This window comes from Canis lupus, chromosome 13, assembly GCF_011100685.1.
Source record: "Canis lupus familiaris isolate Mischka breed German Shepherd chromosome 13, alternate assembly UU_Cfam_GSD_1.0, whole genome shotgun sequence".
NCBI classification, from domain to species: domain Eukaryota; kingdom Metazoa; phylum Chordata; class Mammalia; order Carnivora; family Canidae; genus Canis; species Canis lupus.
This window is the reverse complement of record NC_049234.1, coordinates 35820857-35840115: the sequence shown is the minus strand read 5'-3', so window position 1 is coordinate 35840115 and position 19259 is coordinate 35820857. Positions and strand designations below refer to the sequence as shown.

The following is a 19259-nucleotide window of genomic DNA, read 5'->3' as shown; positions in this document are numbered from 1 at the left end:
GCCTTCGTCTCAGGTCATGATCCCAGGATCAAGTCCCACATTGGGTGCCCTGCAGGGAGCCTGCTTCTCCCTCTGCCTGTGTCTGTGCCTCTTTCTGTTTCTCTCATGAATAAATAAGTAAAATATTTTTAAAAATAACAAATTGACCCCTTTATCACTAGGAAGTGTTCTCTGTATTTTGTAGTTGTTCTTGTTTGAAAAGCTTTTTCTAAGCCTGATTATTAACACAATCTCATAACCACTCTTAGGCTTCCTGTTTAGCTGATGTGTATCTTTGTACATACATGTACATTCAACCTGTGTGTGTATTTCAAGTATGTCCCTTGTGGATATCCTATAATGGGATGTATTTCTGGATTTTAATGGATGTGTTAGATTTGCTTAAATAAAATGTAAATTTAAATTAAATTATCTGTGGTTTGATTGAAGTCTTACCATCATACTGTTTTTAAGATCTCTGTATCTGTTTTTTATTCTTGTCTCTTCCCTTCTTCTTTTGGTCTCATCAGATGTTCTTTATTCCATTTATTCCCCCTACTAGTTTGTAAGTTTACCTCATTTTGCTTTATAAGTGATTGCTTTAGAGATGTCAATATTCATCATTGACTTACCACAGTCTACTTAGGCACTGATACTGTAACTTCATATAAAATGTAAGAATTGATAGTAATGTACTTCTTCTTACCACTCTGTCCTTTTGCTATTGTTGTCATGTATTTTACTTCTATATACATCATAAATTCCGTGGTATAATGCTGTTATTTTAAAGAAATTAAGAAGATGGTCTGCTTACCCATATATGAACCCTGCCAAGTTCTCTGCTGCTGAGATGCGTGTTTTCACCTCGCATCAGGTCCTTTCAGCCTGGAGAAAATCCTTCAGGCTTTCTCATTGTGCAGGTTTGCTTGCGATGAATTCATCTAGCATTGTTTTTTGACATCTACAAATGTATTTCCTTCTTATTTTGGAAAGATATTTTTTGCTGGATATAGAATTCTAAATTTACATTTTTCTTCCCAACACCTTAGAGTTGTCATTATATCATCTTTTAATATTGTTATTTCTGATGAAATTTCAGTTTATTTTCTTATTGTACTTCCCCTATGTGTAATTTGTCATTTTTCCTCTGCATATTTTCTGTTTTAGTTTTGCTTTTCAGCAATTTGACTCTGATGTGCATAAGTGTGGTTTTCTTTGTAATTTTCATTCTTGGTGTTCATTAGTTTTTCTGGATTTGTATGCTGATGGTCTTTCATGAAATTTGGATGAAATGCTGGCTATCATTTCTTAAAATCTGGGGATCCCTGGGTGGCTCAGCGGTTTGGCGCCTGCCTTTGGCCCAGGGCGCAATCCTGGAGTCCTGGGATCAAGTCCCGCATCAGGCTCCTGGCATGGAGCCTGCTTCTCCCTCCTCCTGTGTCTCTGACTCTCTCTCTGTGTCTATCATAAATAAAAATAAATAAATAAATCTTTATTTTTTATTTTTTTTAAAGATTTATTTATTTATTTATTCAAAGGGAGAAAGAGAGGCAGAGACACAGGCAAAGGGAGAAGCAGGCTCCATGCAGGGAGCCCGACGCGGGACTCGATCCCGGGTCTCCAGGATCATGCCCTGAGCCAAAGGCAGTGCTAAATCGCTGTGCCACCAGGGCTACCCATAAATAAATCTTAAAAAAAAAATCTTTTCTGCCTCATTTTCCCTTCTCTGGGATTGGAATTATGTGTATATTAGGCCACTTTTATATTGCCTTCAGGTCATGAGCCTGTGATTTTTAAAATGTCTTTTCCCTCTCTTTCTTCAGCTTGGATAATCTTCATTGATCTGTCTTCAAGATCACTTTATCCCCTCCAGTTCTTTCTGTTGTTGTTTCCAGTCTTGTGTGGTGATCATCTGATAATTGTTTTTCATTCAGATACTGTACTTTTCACTTCTAGATTTTGGATTTGGTTCTTTTTCATAGTTTACATTCTTTCCTGATATTCCCCATCTGTTCTCTCATTGTTCCCATATTTTTCTTTTTCCTTTTTAAAAGATTTTATTTATTTATCAGAGAGAGAGAGAGCATGAGCATGAAGAGGGGTAGAAGGAGAAGCAGACTCCCCACTGAGCAGGGAGCCTGAGGCAGGACTCCATCCCAGGACCCCAGGGTCATGACCTGACGTGAAGGCAGATGCCCAACTGACTGAGCCACCCAGGTGCCCCTCCCATCTTTTTATTAATGACCATGAATGTACTTAGAGTAATAGCATATGTATTATAGCAGTCCTTTCCTGCTAATTACAACATCTAGCTCATTTGGGGATCCGTTTCTATTGACAGGTTTTTCCTTAGATTATGAATGTCACCCTTTTGCTTCTTTACACACAGAGTAAATTTGTGTTGTTGTTGAACTTGGTATATGTTACATTGAGGGAGTCTGGCTTTTGTTGTCTTCTCTGCTACCCTGCTGCACAAATTCCTGCCTCTTCTGCAGGCCCTAAGTCCACTCCCTACCTTCTCAGTGTGGCAGGATGCTGCTCTCTGGTGCTCCTGCCCTCTGTGCTGTGGTTTGGAAACTGCTCCCTGGCAGAGTGGGTGCGTGGCTCACCTCAGGTGTTTCCCTTGCCTTAGTAACCACAGTCTTAAGCTGACTGTTTTTTCCGTACCAAAAAGCTATCTCATGTTTTCCCTGGTTGTGTAGTTAAAGCTAGAAGTCCAGTACTAATTACTTTGTCAGGGTCAGAAACAGAACTCTCAGTTGCGGTTTGAGAACTCAGATTGGTTATCCAGTTTGTGCTGGGGCCTTATGAAGTGCTCTTTGATGTAGTATTTTGTTTTTCCTGATTATAATCTTAAGAGAGAGAATGTTTGGGGATTCGATTGCCTTATCTATAAAACTAAACAGTTGGATTTGCTCAGTGTGACCAATATACATTGGTCCAGGCTCTTTTTTTTTTTAAATTAAGTTAAATTAAGTCTTATTTTATTTATTTGACAGAGAGGGAGTAGCAGGCTTCCTGCTGAGCAGGGAGCCTGATGTGGGGCTTGATCCCAGGACCCCGGGATCATGACCTGAGCCGAAGGCAGACGCTTCATGCACTGGACCACCCAAGCACCTCTGTTTATTTTTTTATGTAGACTCCATGCCCAATGTGGGGCTTGAACTCATAACCTTGAGATTAAGAGTCGTGTACTCGGGGATCCCTTGGTGGCTCAGCGGTTTAGCTGAGGTTTAGCCTTCCGCCCAGGGCGTGATCCTAGAGTCCCGGGATTGAGTCCCACATCGGACTCCCTGCATGGAGCCTGCTTCTCCCCCTACCTGGGTCTCTGCTTCTCTCTCTCTCTCTCTCTCTCTGTGTCTCTCATGAATAAATAAATAAAATCTTAAAAAAAAAAAAAAAAGAGTCACGTACTCTACCAACTGGGCCAGCCCAGTGTCCCCATCTAGGCTCTTTGGAGGGTGATTTGGTGTAAATATTAAAATAAAAATAGGATATGCCCTTTGATCCACCAATTCTACCAGTAAGTATTTATCCCAAAAAGGTGTAGCTCCAAAGAGGCAGAACTTGACGGTTATATGAGATCCTTTAAAATATGTGCTTACTAAGAAAACGAACTTCTGGAGGAAAGCTTTGCGCTCAAGTGTTTTCAACAGCTTTCTTTACTGACGGTCTCCCAGGCTTATAAGCTTTGAGATTGTCCATGAATGGCTTTGTTTGTTGCTGGGTTTCCCCAAGACAAACAAACGTCTGTGTGGATCTATGACTTAAATATACTCTTAGAGGTGGCATGAAGGCGTAGAGAAGCGTGCACATTTTCTGGGCTTTTTATTGGTATTATGGCGGTTGGGCTCTTATTATGCCATCAACCACATTGTACAGGATGGTGGTGGTGTTTTGTGTTTTTTTTGTATGTTTTTTTGTTTTGGTTTTGGTTTTTGGTTTTGTTTTTTTTATTTCCTCCATGAAGGAGACATGACTAAGGCTTTGTCATGTGGCAACAGAAAAAAGCTCTGGCGATTAAAATGTGATGTCTTTATCTGACTGTACCGCCACATTCTACATTCTTGTTGTGGTTACATCTATAAGATTCTAAAGTTACCCAACATTTGGAGATTCCCTCGAGTCAAACAGTAAGTAATAAAGACAGGGTTTGAGCTGTGTCTTTGTGGCCAAGGCCAGCCCCCTTTACCAGCATGCCATGCTTCTCCCCCGGGTTTTGAGCCAACCTGAGAATCGCTTCCTACTTGGTGTGAGCCCTCATAATTCTTTATTCTAGTATTACTCCTGATGGACTTCGGCTTAAGTCTAATCTCAAATTTGTCATCAATCAAAATAGTGTAGAAAAATGTTGGGGGACGCCTGGGTGGCTCAGTGGTTGAGCATCTGCCTTCGGCTCAGGGCGTGATCCTGGAGTCTCGGGATCGAGTCCCACATCGGGCTCCCTGTGTGGAGCCTGCTTCTCCCTCTGCCTGTGTCTCTGCCTCCCTCTTTGTGTCTCTCATGAACAAATAAATAAAATCTTTAAAAAAAAAAAATGTTGGAAGTAAAGTTTTTGCCTTACCAAAACCCATATGCTAGCACTTTCACTTATCCCTCCCTCTTCCTACTTGACTAGCAACATGGCCAGCCAACATTTCTGAAACTTCCACTCATGAGGCGGGTACGGTGTGGGCAAGAGAGACACAGTTCGTGTCCCTAGTGGGTTGGAGAGGCCAGGCCAGCAACTGATAATATTCTTAAGTCTGAGCTGCTGGAGGGAAGCTCAGGGTAAACAGGAAGGCAGAGGAAGAGCACAGAGCTCATGCTGCGCCCCGTCCGCTGGGAGTGACTGTCAAGGCAGTCCTTAACATACCATCTCTTTACCTCTTTCTCCTTCCATGCTACGGTTTCTGTTACAGTAACGCCGGTGTCTTAATTCTGAGAGCCCAAAACCTTGTGCACGCGGTAGATGTTTCATAAGTTCAGCTGTGAAGCCTTGTGCAAAGCCGAGAGAAGAATGCCACCCGTATACCATATGATGTGTCACTGTGGGTCCTAGCCTAGGGTGCCCTCAATCTCTGGCCATACCATCCATCCTGTTCACCGAACTCCTGCTGTAGGATCGATTCAGTATAAGGCAGGGTACCTCTTCTCCAGACCCTTCCAGTGTCACTGTGGACGCAGAGATGGTGACACAGGAGAACCAGAGCGCAGCTCCAGTCTAGGTTGTGTGGGCCTCATCACCAGCGCTAGGGAGCCTTCTCAGTGGGTCAAAATTAGCCGCACTCTGCTCAGAGCACAGGATGGGCTACAGAAAGAAGGAGGACTCCTTGTCTTTTTTTTTTTTTTTTGACTCCTTGTCTTTTGACAGTCCTTTCCTTCTAGTCCTCTCAAGCTCTGTCAGGTGACCCTAGGAGAACACTGCAGAAACGATCACTGTGCCCTGGGTGTGGGTGCAGGTGCGGGTGGGTGGCGGGGGGAGGGTGCAGGGCGGTACAGCAGGGCCGTGTTTTTACTGCTGTTTACTGCGGGCACTGCCCCCTGGAGGGATTGTACGTTGGTCAAGACTTTGTAGAACATGGTTTGGAGCATATGTTAAAATTAAAATAGTATGTATACCCTTTACTTCTAAGTATTTATCCCAAACAGAGATGTACAAGGATGTCTGATATTGTGATGGACAGAAAGAGAAACGATCTGCACGTCACTCGGGGAGTGGTTAAGTGAGCGTTCTGTGCAGTACGGTGCAGCTGCAGATAACAGCGAAGTGGGGCTTCACGGTGTGACCGCCAAGTCTGCGAACATAGACAGCCCGGTCCTAAGTGGTTGGTTAATAGGGGCTACAGTACCTGATACGCTAACGTCTCTTAATGTCTCTCTTTCTCGACTTGATGGCCACTTTGTATCTAGTGACTAGGGAAGGTCTCAAAGACACCTAGAGGGAAAACAGTGAGCTCCAGAGCCCTGTGTTTGATGCCATATGTCTGAAAAATAATGATACACTGTATTTTTTTTATGCACCTACATATTTTTGTAAATGCATGCGTTTGGAAACGATCAAGTCACTTCTGAGAAGAGGATCGAGATGAGGATGTGGTCTAGGCAGACTTCCAGCATTATCTGTATCTGAAATTGATGGTGAGGATATAGTAACGCACAGCCTGTGTAGTTGGAAATTAGCAAAAGATTGCACTTACTTTTTAAATTAATTTATTGAGAAAGAGCTTGTGCACGCAAGCCAGGAGGGGCAGAGGGAGACGGGGAGAATCTCAAGCAGGCTCCCTGCTGAGTGTGGAGCCCGACTTGGGGCTTGATCCTCCCACGACCCTGAGATCATGACCTGAGCTGAAATCAAGAGTCTGATGCTTCACAGACTGAGCTGCCCAGGTGCCCCAAGACTGCATTTTTTTTTTAAGTGAAAACTTGCCCAGAATTAGGGCAGAAGGGCAAAGCAAGCACGTAGGGGGTACGCCAGCCTGTATGGATTAGCACACATGTTCCGCTTACTGCGAGGTGGTTTTGCATCCTCCTTCTGCTGCCTAGTAACACATGGCCGGGTACCTCTGTGTCCTCGGGCATAAAGGGAGATGATGGTGCCGGGCTGCGAGGCTGTGTCCCCAGGTTGACATGCCTAGCAGGTATTTTCATACGAGGACCACTCTGTAAGAGGCAAGTCTAGAAGGGTCTGCAGTGTGAGCACAGTCAGTCTTTGGGGGCTGTTGCCTTTGTCTGAAGTTAGGAGCAGAGCCTGAGGCTTGTGTTTCTCCCGCGGCTAAACTCGTGTAGTCCAGGAGCTTTGCTTTCCAGGGGTCAGACCCCATAGGAAGGAAGAACTGAACACAGGATCCCAACAGGTAACATGTCTCTGGGCAGTTCCTCCCAGAGGTCTCTCAGCGGGTGCTCAGGAGCAGCCGGTCAAGCCAAGGCCCTGGGGCTAGTGGTTAATGGGTGCAGGGATAAGAGAAAGTCCTGGAGCTGGACCGTGGTGACGGATGCACAGCAGCGTGCATGCACCTGATGCCCCCGAACCGTACATGTAAAAACGTTTGAAGTGGCGGGTTTTCTGTTCCTCTACCACCATGAAAGCAGAGGGACAGAGAATAGGAAGGAAGGTCAGTCACTGGCCAGAGGGAGTGGGTCTGCGTTCATGGAGGGAAGGACCTCCGTGTTTTACAATTGGTGAGCATCCTGTCCTAAAACTCAAGTGGTCTGATCCCTACAAGATTGTACAAGGTGATAGCACCTTCCTGGCCATGAGTGTTGGCCACTGAGGTTCAGGTGCAGAACACGGGTGATAATCGGCATCTTCTCTCGGCCCACGTGGTGGCTGGAGTGCTGTTTGACTGGCCACCGAACAGGGGGGCTCTGCAGGACATCAGGGTGCTTCCCGCCTGGAACAGCGGGACCGCTTCCTTCTTCCACCTGGTGCTCCCTTGCGCCCCAGCCGTGTGCTGCAATCTGCCAGGTGCTGCCAGGTCCTGGGTGCGCAAGCTGGGACTCCTGCCACAGAAGGGCACCCTGCGTGGCCCATGAGTGGAACTGTCCGGCCAACAGTTGGATTCAACTTAGGGTAGCAAGCGTTAGTACAGATGAGTGCTTCCCTTGGCCTGGGCTTCAGCCTTGAGCTTCCACTGCTGGATCCCTAGTCAACTCAGCACTGGTTTCTGAGAAGTATGCTCTGCTCTTTTCTGCTACTTCTGTTGTAAAAGAAGTGTCTGTGTGCCCGTGGGGCCCGTTCTGGGCTCTTGATTCTGTTCTGGGGTCGACTTGTCTGTCCCTGCTTCCAAACCACCAGCATCACCAACACCATCTGTGTCACTGTAGCTTTTATGCATCCACCTCGTTCCTCTTCAGAAGTGTCCTGGCTGGCCTTTGTCCTTCGTATTTCCAAATACATTTCAGAATCAGTTCATTAAATCCCACCAAATAAAAGTAAACCTTTCTGGATTTGGATTGGGATTGAAGGAATGGATTTGTTTGCGGAAAACTGAATATTCTAGTCCACGATTATGGTATGTTGTGTTGGGTTTTGTTTTGTTGTAAATACTTAGGGTATTTCCAGTGCCCAAATACAAGATTCCTGTGTGCCACCTGGGATGAGTTGTCCCCTCTGCCTCATTCCCTACACACTTAACTCTGGGTAGATCATTCCTCATTGTGACATGAACTTACGTTCAGGAAATGCCACACAGGTTTGCGTGCTCTTCTCCTGTCTCAGGGTAGAGGGGACAGCAGGAGACGGCGCTTCCCTTCTGGAAGGTGGGAGACGGAAAGGGGGAGGTTAATATTCAGGATGGCCGCTGATTCTGGAAACATGCATGAATACATAACAAGTGATTCCTTGATACTATGTTGCATCAGACCTTAAAAGAATTTAAACCCGAGTTTCCAAGCAGTGATCATCCTGTATAGCCAAGTAACTCAGGAAGTCCTCTGCTAGTATAAAAACTCCTATCAAAGTGGCCGTAGATTGTCTCAGGGGAGAAGAAAAAATGTAACTCCATAAATGTAACTGCTAGAAACCAAAGCTTTGTGGTGTGTTCTCATTTTATAGAGAGGTTGAGAGGATGGGGCAGCAGGTGCACCTGTGTGCTGAGGTCCCTTCCCTCATTGCTCCCGTGTGTGCGTGAAACTGGGCTTCCTGGGTTTCTTTGGTAATTGGCTGTGCCCACGAGCTCCAACCCTGCCTCACCACCGGCCCTGAGAGGATGAACAAATGAATGAACAAGTGTGCAAGTAGATGAGCAAATAAAGACTTAGTACTGGGGGGAAAAAGGAGGTGATGCGTGTGTGTATGTGTTCGCGCGCATTCATGGAGTATCCACGATGTGCCAGGCCCCGGAATTGCACAGACAAAAAGGCAAGGACTCTGTCTTTGTGACGCTTACTGCGTTTTTCTGCACATTCGTCTGGATTTTCAACAAACACAGCCCTCATGCCCACCAGTAATGCTAGTTTTTCCTCTTTACGATCCTCCTGTTCTCACCCTTCTGTGGTGACCGTGCTCTGCAGCCCAGCATTGGACGCAAGCGGCAAAAGCAGCATCTTTGTTTTATTTTTTTTTTTTTTTTTTTTTTTTTTTTTTTTTTTTTTTTTTTTTTTTTTTGCATCTTTGTTTTATTGTGAATCTCAATAAAGAGATCTGTACCAGATGAAGGACATTTCCATCTGTTCCTCGTTTGCTAATTTAAAAAAAAAATTATGAATGGGTGTTGAATTTTGGTAAATGCTTTTTCCTACATCTTTGAGATAATCATAATTTAAAATCTTTCCACATTTGATTTTTAAAATATAAATCACATTTATTGAGCTATAATTACATACAACAAAATGCATCCATTTTTAGTTCCTAGTTAATGAGCTTTAAAAAAAAAAAGTGTATACACATGTGGCCACCACCTCAGTCGAGGTGTGGAACATTCTGACTACCCCAGGGCTCCTTCTTGGCCCTTGGCAGCCAGCCCCCCATCCCCTGCCCGTAGGCAACCACTGAAGTGCCTTCTGTCAATGATTCATTTTTGCCTTTTAGAGAGTCTCATAGAAATGGAATCATACAGCGTGTACTGTTTTGTGTCTGGCCTGTTTCCTGAGCGTGTTTCTGAGATGCAGCCATCCTGCTGCACGTACCAGCCATCCGTACAGTGGAGTAAGTGTCCCATTGTACACTCGTGCCCTAACGTGTGTGTTCACCAGTTGACAGGCATAGGAGTTGTTTCCAGGCTGGGACTGTCAGAGACATTTGCATACAAGTGTTGATGTAGTTATGTGCTTTCATTTCTGTTTTGTAATTATTGGCTGTTACTAGACGGCGTAGTAAATATACATTGGTCTTTATAAGAAATGGTGATACACCCCCCCGCCCCCCCCCCCCCCCCCACGTGACTGTGGTGGTCTCCGTCCCCAGCAGCGTATCAGTTTGTTGTCTCCACCTTCCTTCACCTACCTGGTCTGTTCAGTCTTGGCGATTTTAGCCATAGTCAGTGGGTGTTTGTGGTTTTGTTAGCATTTTCCTGATGACTGGTGAGGAACATCTTTTCACGTGCCTATTGGCCATTCCTGTAGCTTCTTTTACAGGGTGTCTGTTCTCATCTTTTACGGTTGTTTAAAGTTGGCTTGTTTGTCTCACTGACTTATGAGAATTTTTAAAACATATTATGCCTGCATGTCCTGGGTCAGATATGTGGGTGTGTTTCTCGAATATTTACTCCCAGTGTCTTGTCTTTTCCTTTTTGTAACAGTAGCTTCTAAAGGCTAAAAATTTTAATTTTGATGATGTTTTTGAATTTATTTATTTTTGCAGTTCATACTGTTTGTGTTCTAAGAAGTCTTTGTCTTTCCCAAGGGTCATTAAAGATCTTTCTCCTACATTTTCTTCTAGAAGTTTTGCAGCTGTGGATTTTACTTGATGGCTGAAATATGTTTTGTGTCAGTTACTTTTGTCACGTTAAGGCCAACCTGCCATTCCTGGTATCTGCCCAACATTGACACAATGTCATTTTTACATGGTGCTGGGTTTGTTAATACCGTTGACCCTTGAGCAACACGGTTTGAACTGCACATGTCCACATATATGTGGATTTTTTTTTCAATAAATTCAGTGCTGAAAATATATTTTCTTTTCCTCATGATTTTCTCAATGTTTTCTTTTTTGTAGCTTATTTTGTTGTAAGAATACATATATAATATGTACAATATACAAAATGTGTGTTGATCGACTCTAATACCTGTTTCGGCTATTGATAGTTAAGGTTTGGGAGTGTTAAAAGTTCTATGTGGGGTTTTGACTGTGTAGCACCCCCACCCCTGCTTGTGTTGTTCAAGGGTCAGCTCTACTGATTCTTCATCCATGTGTATAACATTAGCTCGTGGTCCCCTGAATTCTGCTCACAATAACTTTGAATTCAGTTGGATGGTTTGTTCTTTGGATGTGGGTCTAACTCTCCAGTAGAGCTGCCTGGACTTTGAGTGGACAGTGACCTCTTGACCAAGAAGATGGGGTCTTTGAAGCTTAGAGAGAGGTGATCTGGAGATAGCCTGGCTACAGGAGAGACTGTGCCGTGGCTGCCGGTCAGAAATGGCAGAGGCGGAGGTTAGAGCCCCTCCGGCTGTTGGGGCTTTACACCTGCCGGGCTGTGATGTCCCACTCAGTATCAGAGGCCTGGTGTGTTCTTGGTGGAGCCATCAAAGAAGATGTTGCCCAGAGGCCCTGTTTGCCCTAGGGACCTCGCAGGCAGTGGGTGTTTGGGTGGGGTTGCCTGGATCCCTAGAGGCTCCTCTGCCGGGACTCGCACAGTTGGAAGTTGCCTGGGCAAAGCCAGTTTGAATAAGGAAAGCCTTCTTAGGCCAGCTGTCCTCATATTCTGGGAAAGGAATGGAATGAATTCCTGCTTCCTGAAGGATGACCGGAGCTCTGCCCCAGAGAAGGAGCTCAGATCTCCTGTGCTGGGGGCAGTCCCTCAGAGGTCCTCTCCCTCCCCTCGCCCCACTTGCCCTGCTGCCCAAGTGCATCTCTCCCGCATCCTGCAAGCTGCTGCTGAGGACTGAGATTTGGAGCCTGTCCCAGTCCGTTCACTATCAATCCTTCGCATGTTTCCCTTACGAGGGGCTTTCGGGGCCCAGGCGGGCATCACGGCCTTTCCTGTCTGTATTTCGAGGCATTGTGTGTAAGAAGGGTCAAGTATTTGGTGAGTTGAATCAGAATGCCCCCAAACCGCCCTGAAATGCTGCCGGAGAGGTGCTAAGTGGGGCTCTAGGGAGCAAACCTGCACAGGGTGTGGGTGGGCCTTGCTTTGCCCTGAGCCAGCAGGACAGCTGAGCTGCATGTGGCTGTTCAGAGTGTGTTTCTTCATGTGTCCCTGCTGAGCTGTGGCCAGGCAGGCGCAGGGGGCGAGGGGGGCACCACAGCGGAACGGTTTCTGGGCGTTCGCTGGAATTCGGCTGCTGTGATGCCCGGGGAGCACGCGGCGGCAGCCTCGAGTGCTTACAGTAACGAAGATCCTGTTTCAGGCTCGGGGCCCTGCAGGTCATTGACCGTCCCTGCTGGGTCAGCCTGGACCTGGGCTTTGTCGACCTTACGGTCTTTGTTCTGGAGGCCGGACTGAAAGGGCAGCAGCACCCAGGGTGCATGCTTACAGCAGACCACAGGAGCGCCAGAGGCCAAGCCAGTCCCACACACCCCTGGAGAGCCTTGGCTTGGGTCACCTCCTCTGACTTTCCAGGGACCAGAGCAAGGCCACAGGCGAGCCAGCACCAGTGTCAGTCAGGGCGGGATTACACGCTGCTCTGGTGGGAGGCCCCACGGAGTCTGCCGTGAAGCGTATGCTGCACAATCCTGCAGCTCTGGGCCCGGACCCCCACGCACGCCGGCCCTCTCTTCAGCTTCTCCAGGGAGGTCTGGATGCGTGCGATGTCTGCTGCACGTGGCGTGCACAGCCCGGCGTGGAGGAGGTGCTCCCGTGTCTGAGTGACGGACCGAATGAGCGTCAACCCACTGATGGTTCTGATTTGATTCTTGATAGAAGAGCGTTTAAAGTCCTATCGCGAAAAAGGAGCCATAGGTCTTAGAAAATCGCTCATAAGCCAATGTTAGAAGAGCGCTGTCCTTGTATGCCAGTTCTCTGACTTTATTGACGTTTTGCTTGAATTCTGTCCTTTTTCAGGGAAATAGTGGAACATATGGTCCAGCACTTTAAAACACAGATCTTCGGGGATCGGAAACCAGTGTTTGATGGAAGAAAGAATCTCTACACAGCGATGCCGCTTCCAATTGGGAGGGATAAGGTAAGCTTACAGGGATGCGTTTGGAACAAATAATGTGCAATGAAGTAAAATTCACACGTGTCGTCACAGATTAAGTCACCTGGGAGGAAAGTGCTCCTGGTGGCTGTGTGCCGCAGGTAGAAACTACCTTCCATGTGTTGTGCTTGTCTGTGTCAGAGGGGCAGGTTGGCGAGGTTCAGAGACAGGGCTTCTTGGAACTATACTTTTAAGTGTCACACACGCACATACCGCACACTGGGTACACAAGCACAGACTGCACACACGCCGTACGCACATGCCGCGCACCGCCATCAGACAGGGGCCCGGATCGTGTGGTGAGACTGTAAAGCCCCCTGGAAGAGCACGTTTGCTGGGGCGTAGGAGTGTGTGACGAAGACCGTGAAATCAGCTGAGGTCCACCCGCGGCCTGTGTTCCCACTGAACAATAATCCTCCATCATTAAGCAACACATGTAGTGCTTGTATTAAAATATATCACCTTTTCTTACTGTTTTGCCATCATCCTGGCTTTACCTAAAGAGTAATATAATTTCTGTCCAGACGTTGTCACTTCTTGGCACATCTTCCAACAAATGGGCCGGTCCAGGGTGGTAACAGGTGCTCTTCTTGAATAGGAGAGCAAAGGCTCAGCTCTGAAGTCATCTTCACACAAACTTTAAAGACAACGCAGCCGAGGAACAAGTATCTTAATGACTGTCCCAGTGAGAGCAGTGAGGTTGATTCACTCTGGGAATGACCTACGCAGTTAGCTGCTTAAGGCCCTGGGTCCCTGGGAAGGAGTGGAGCTCGGCGCTCTCAGAGTCAGGCTGCTGGCCAGTGAGCTGCAGGTTCTCCACGGGCATTTCATGGTTTTGCTCTTAAGCTTTTTGATAATCTTAGCATGACTGAGCTCCTGGCACTCGTCTGAACTGCCAGGAGACCGGGTGGCTCCGGCGCAGGCGGTGCAGCTCGGACGTGGCCGTGCTCTGATAACAGTAGCATCGGTTGTGCTGGAGGGAGGGCCGGTGGTGATAAGGCTCCTTACCAGCCGGTCTCCAGGGGTCACGAGATAACAGTGGTGCGCGGCGGGGCACTGCGGGCTGGGCTGCGGGGTGACTGACGTGGGCTTTCTGAATTTGAGGGAGGCCGAGACCCCCTGTGCCTGTCTGCTGAGTGGGATCAAGCCTCGCAAAGAAGCATGTTGGTGCCTTTGAAACTTATTGATTATGGAGCTTTGTGTGGAGTTTGCACATTTGTTTTTGTTTAAAGTTGTGTAAGAAAAAAAGCATAAGGAGTTTATTCACAGTTTGTACATATTTATAATTAGACATGAGGCGGGGCATAGAAATATTTTTGCTTCAGAATGGGTGGGGGAGTCGATACAGCGTTTCGACGTGAAACTTGCCTTTAGAGAAGTTAACCAGACTCGGGTAAAAATCGATGTGATTCGGGTCCCTGCTTTGCCCTGTCTGATGGTGGGACTGTGGGTAAGCCATCTCACCTTGCCAAGCCCCAAGGGGGGGTGTACAGAGGCCTCCTCCAGGGTTCTCGTGAAAACTGAGTGAATCCAGCCCAGGAAGGGTGTCTCCACCAGTGATGACTCTGTCTGTGTCCCTGAGGTGGGTTCTGGGCGGGGGGAGGGTGTCTGCATTTCTAAAAAGCAGCTCCCAGGTGATGCCCATGCTGCTGGTCCCAAATCATACCTTTGAGTTGTCAGGGTTTAAACGTCGTAATGACCATGCCTGGGCCACAGCACACACCTTGCGGATACCGGTGGTCGTGGGTGGTGGTCTGAGAGGTCCGGGTGTGCCCTCCGTGCTCACTGCCCTGTACGGAGAGGGTGTTCGCCGTCTCTCCGCTTGAACCCACCCTTTTGTGCATCCTGCAGATGAGCCTGGAGAGCCTCCCCCGGCCACTCCTCGTCATTTTTAAGTTTCTGTCAAACAGTTGCGATGTGCAGACATGAGTCTCTTCTGCTTGACATCTGATATGATGTGACCCCCCCACTCCTGCTCCCATATACTCCCCTCTTGTAGCAAATTGTCTCACTGCTGTTTTCTTTTACATTTGCTTTTTTTTTTTTTTTTTTTTCTTTCTGTGAAGCACTTTGTGTGGTGGGCACTTCTGTAGTAAGAGAGAAAACGTTAACTGTCCCTCACCCTGTGTCTGCCAGCAGCTGGGTGGGAACTGCATGTAGGTGACTCACGTCAAGGTCTGCTCACATGTTCCCCACCCCCTACTGTCTCCTGCCTAAGTAGCTCCCACACCTTAATTCCAGCCCCAGAGTGGAAGGAGAGGCCCTGTGGCCCAGGCCAGGCCCTCACTTCTCAGAATTGAGACTGAGGATGTTGTAGGAGTTCATCACTATTTTGGCTCTGACTCCTGGGCCTTCTTGGCAGTAACAGGATACGATTTGCAAGATCAGAATGTGTCGTTGGTTGCTCCTGGCACTGTGTCCAGCCGTGGGCCCCTCTTTGGGTCTTTAGCTTCTTGCAGCTGCAGGCTGTCTCCGTTTATTCAGGGAAGGCTTGAGTGTCTCCTTTCTGGAGGGAGGTGATGTCAGGCCGGGGGCACATCTTGAAAAGGTGACCGACCCTGCATGGAAGGCCTTCACCGTGGGGGAGCACAGCCAGCACAAGGTGTCCTGCCTGGCACTCCTGCCTGTGCCCCAGATCGAGCCGGGCCGCGAGCACTTACCTGTGACTGTTGACTTGAGATACAGGGTGTTGGGGTTCTGGGCAAGGCAGAGGGGCTTCTGGGCTGGCTTGGGGGGTCAGGAGGTTAGAGGGCAGAGGCAGTCGCCAAGGGAGCCGTCCATCTGGTCCCTTCCTTGGGCAGCATCCAGGTAAGGATGGCTTGGCCTTGTCTGCTCTTTGGGGCTATTCTGCTGCCTTTCAGGGCTGAGGGTCCCCCCAGTAGAGCCACGGTGTCTGTCAAAGTGCCTTGAACCCAGCTGGCCCAGGTCAGAGGTGCTCAGCGGGCGTTGCTTACACCCGGCAGAGCCGCCACTTGACGTCCCTGCTGCTCCCACCTAATGAGGTGACTGGTGTCCACACCTCTCGCAGATGTACTAGGAAGGACTGTGGCTTGTTCCAAAGTGATTTGGAGGGACGACAGTTGGCTTTTTGAAGAGATTGGTCGCAGAGCAGTCACGGATGGCCTTCCGTATCCGCCCCCGCGCACATCTGACACGGGCGTGACCAGCACACACACCCCCCCACACACCGGAAAGGGCCTGTGGCCTGGGCAGTGGCCGCGCAGCCTCCGTGGGTGGCGAGTGGCCCCTCCCAGTGCGTGGCCCCAGCGCCCTGCCAGGGCTGCCCGACTCTCTTGGAAGCAGGTGGCGGTGAGTTCCCAGGGCCTCGGCCACACGACAGCCGAGTTGTGGATGAGAAAACACTGTTGAAACGCACCTGCCTCCTGCGTATGCAGTTTCTCATGATGGTGCTCGTCTCTGCCTCCCCTGTGTAGGTGCCGACACGGACTGTCCCCCTGGTGACTTTGAGGCGCAGGGACTGAGTGTGGGGCTTGGTCTGTCTGGAGAGGCTGGATTTCACAGCTGGCTCCCCCTTCCCCGGGCCCAGGTTGGTGCCGAAAGCTGGTGTTCGGGGGTCTGTGCGCAGAGGATGGCAGTGGTCGCATTGCTGTGTCCCAGACAGCTGCCTGCAGGTGCCGGCAGGTGCTCTGGGAGGCGGGCGGGCTCCAGGGAGCCACCTGCCCAAGCTCGGGGCCTGCGAGGTTGCAGAGCCAGGGGCCCCGGCGTCCCACGCCTCCAGTCTATGGCCTTGAGCTGCTGCGTTGTTGGGGTCGCGGGCTGCAGGGGGTTTAGAAATGGATCTTGGTGTGTGGACGGACTCTGCTGCCAGCGGCCCAGCCCGGCGTGAGGATGTCCTCAGGCTTGTGTCACAGCTGACGCCCAGCGCCACCCTGCCCCGTGATGGGGCATTTCTCCCGAAGTCGCCGCTACCCCAAAGCTGTCATAGGTGTGCCAGGCAGCCTCTTGGCACCGTGTCCGGCAGGGAAGAGGCTGGACTGAATCCACTTAGAAATGTACATAAGAGGCAGCCTTGGTGGCTCAGCAGTTTAGCGCCTGCCTTCAGCCCAGGGCTGGAGTCCAGGGTCCTGGGATCGAGTCCCACACCGGGCTCCCTGCAGGGAGCCTGCTTCTCCCTCTGCCTGGGTCTCTGCCTCTCTATGTCTCTCATGAATGAGTGACTAAAATCGTTTTTTAAAAAATGTACATAAGGATCTTTTGCTGAAGGAAAACGCACCGCACTAAGTACCCCCGCCTTGGTTTGCTTATAGAGGCATTTCCCACAGCTTTATGGAGGCATAATTGGCAAAGAAAACTGCACATATATTTAAAGTGTGCATGATGATTTGATAGATGTATATGTTGTGGAACGATCACCACAATTAAGTTAATCAGCACATCCATCACCTCACATAATTGCCACTTTTTCACTTTTTTTTTTTTTCACATTTTCTTAATTGATGTGGCAAAATGGCATGGCAGGGCTTTTCTTGCAAAGAAAAGTTTGGTGTGTTTCTCTGAACGCCTCATTACTTCATAGAAACATCTTTGAGGCCGGACTCTAATCTCCTTAAGGACAGTCCCCCCGTGGCTGCTTGCTCACAGTCCTGCAGGATCGTGGGGTGGGTGGGTGGGGAGGTTCAGACTATTATTTTTAATTGGAGGATAGTGGCCATGCAGTGTTACATTGGTTTCAGGTGTGCAGCATGGTGACAGGCAGTTCTGTACATGAGGAAACGCTCCCGCGGGGAGTGTGGTCACCACAGTCCCCGTGCGACGTCATGACAGTATCATTGGCCACTTTCCCCACGCTGCGCTTTCCATCCCTGTGACGTCCTTCCTTATACCTGGAGATCTGTGCCTCTTCGTCCCCTTCCCGTTCCGCCCATCCTCCCACCCCCCACCCCCGGGAACCACTATTCTCCGTATTTACAAATCTCTTTTTCTGTTTCTGTTCATTAGTTTTGTTTTTAAATTCCAGATATAAATGAAATCACATGGCATTTATCTTGCTCTGCAATCCTGCCAGCAATGCACATTTCCTATTTCTCCGCATCCTTGCCAACACTTTTTATTTTTCATCTTTTTGATTCTAGCTATTTGGACAGGTGTGAGGTGGCAGCTCCTTGTGGTTTTGGCCTTCCTGGTTCTAGCAGCTGTATGTGCATCCGTCACCTATGTCATTTCTTTCTGAAAGGGACCCGATCACGGAGACCTTCTGGGGCATGGTGTGGTGACTCTCTGGTCAGTCCCGAGGTCCATGCGCCTAGAAGCGTCTGTGCTCTCACTGCTGTGTCCTCGCTGGGCCTGGGCCACGGCCACTTAGTGGCTGTCAGGCGGGATGGTGCTCTGAGTGCTGCCGGGCAGGTGTCCTCTTGGACACGGGTGCAGGGGACTCCGCGCAGTCTGCTTGCTGCTCTCATGACGTGTGAATGTGGGGTAGTGAGTGTGTGTGAGGACGGAGCTCCTCAGGAGTTGAGAGGGGCCTGCAGGCCTCTCAAGTGAGGAGGGAGTGAGGAGTGCACAGGGGCTGTGCGGCTGGCACACTGGCCTGGGACGTGACTCCCCTGGCCTGCTGGGGGAGGGCGTTCCAGGCAGGTGGTGCACAGGCAGCGGGATGGACCCCCATTCCTTTGGGGACTCGCAGACTTGGAGGGCTGGGGTGGGCTGGGCACAGGGGCTGTGGCCATGCATCCGTGTTGTGCTGTACCGAGGGTGACAGCCCCCCAGTGAGCACGTGGGAAGTTCCACGGGCTACACTTTTAGTCTAAGCATCTGCGTTTTTATAATATGTAAAAAGTAGTGAATAAAGTCTCCCTTCCTGGGATCTTTGGATGTTCAGGGATAAAACGTATATAATCTGTCACATGTCAAGTTATCTTTTTTAAAGATTTTATTTGTTTATTCATTAGAGACACAGAGAGAGGCATAGACACAGGGAGAGGGAGAAGCAGGCCCACACAGGGAGCCCGATGCAGGACTTGATCCCGGGACCCCAGGATCATGCCCTGGGCCCAAGGCAGACGCTCAACCTCCTGAGCCACCCAGGTGCCCCTGTCACCTGTCAAATGAGATATTCCATCAATATTGGGAAGTATTGTTGGCAAATATTGAAATTGTTTCAATGACAGCTGAGTGGGGGTCTGTGTGCGCCAAGTGTTCAGAACGTCCCCCTCAGTGACCGAATAATGAACTGCAGGGTGGGTCACAAGTGGGGGAGTGAAGCGACGGGGTAAAGGTGGGGAGGCAAGGGGTGCTCGGGGGCAGGAGGAGAGGGGGGAGGGACTCGCTGTCTGCCTCGGGGAGTGAGTCCCTGGGGCCCGCTCCCGACCACCGTCCAGTACGCCAGCCGCTGGCCGCACGTGGCCGTGTAAGTGTGGACTCATGAAAAGTGCACAAAGCTGAAAATTCAGTCCCTCGGCCACACTGCCCACATTTCCACTGCTCAGTGGCCACAGGCGGCCAGCGGCCAGCGCCCTGGGCAGCATGGGAAGAGACTGTTTCCG

The 19259-nt window shown here is 49.1% G+C and overlaps 1 protein-coding gene across 3 annotated transcripts in view; it reads left to right on the top strand.

Moving 5' to 3' along the window:
- The window catches only part of AGO2 (argonaute RISC catalytic component 2), a 100782-nt gene that overhangs the window by 55797 nt on the left and 25726 nt on the right, over positions 1-19259 (top strand). For 2 of the 3 annotated variants that reach the window (XM_038555605.1, XM_038555606.1), the window contains exon 3: positions 12621-12741. In XM_038555605.1, coding sequence (XP_038411533.1) covers positions 12621-12741 — 121 coding nt within the window. Of the gene's footprint in view, positions 1-4091; positions 4113-12620; positions 12742-19259 lie in introns of those variants that run through there. The other variant, XM_038555607.1, reaches the window with a different exon arrangement.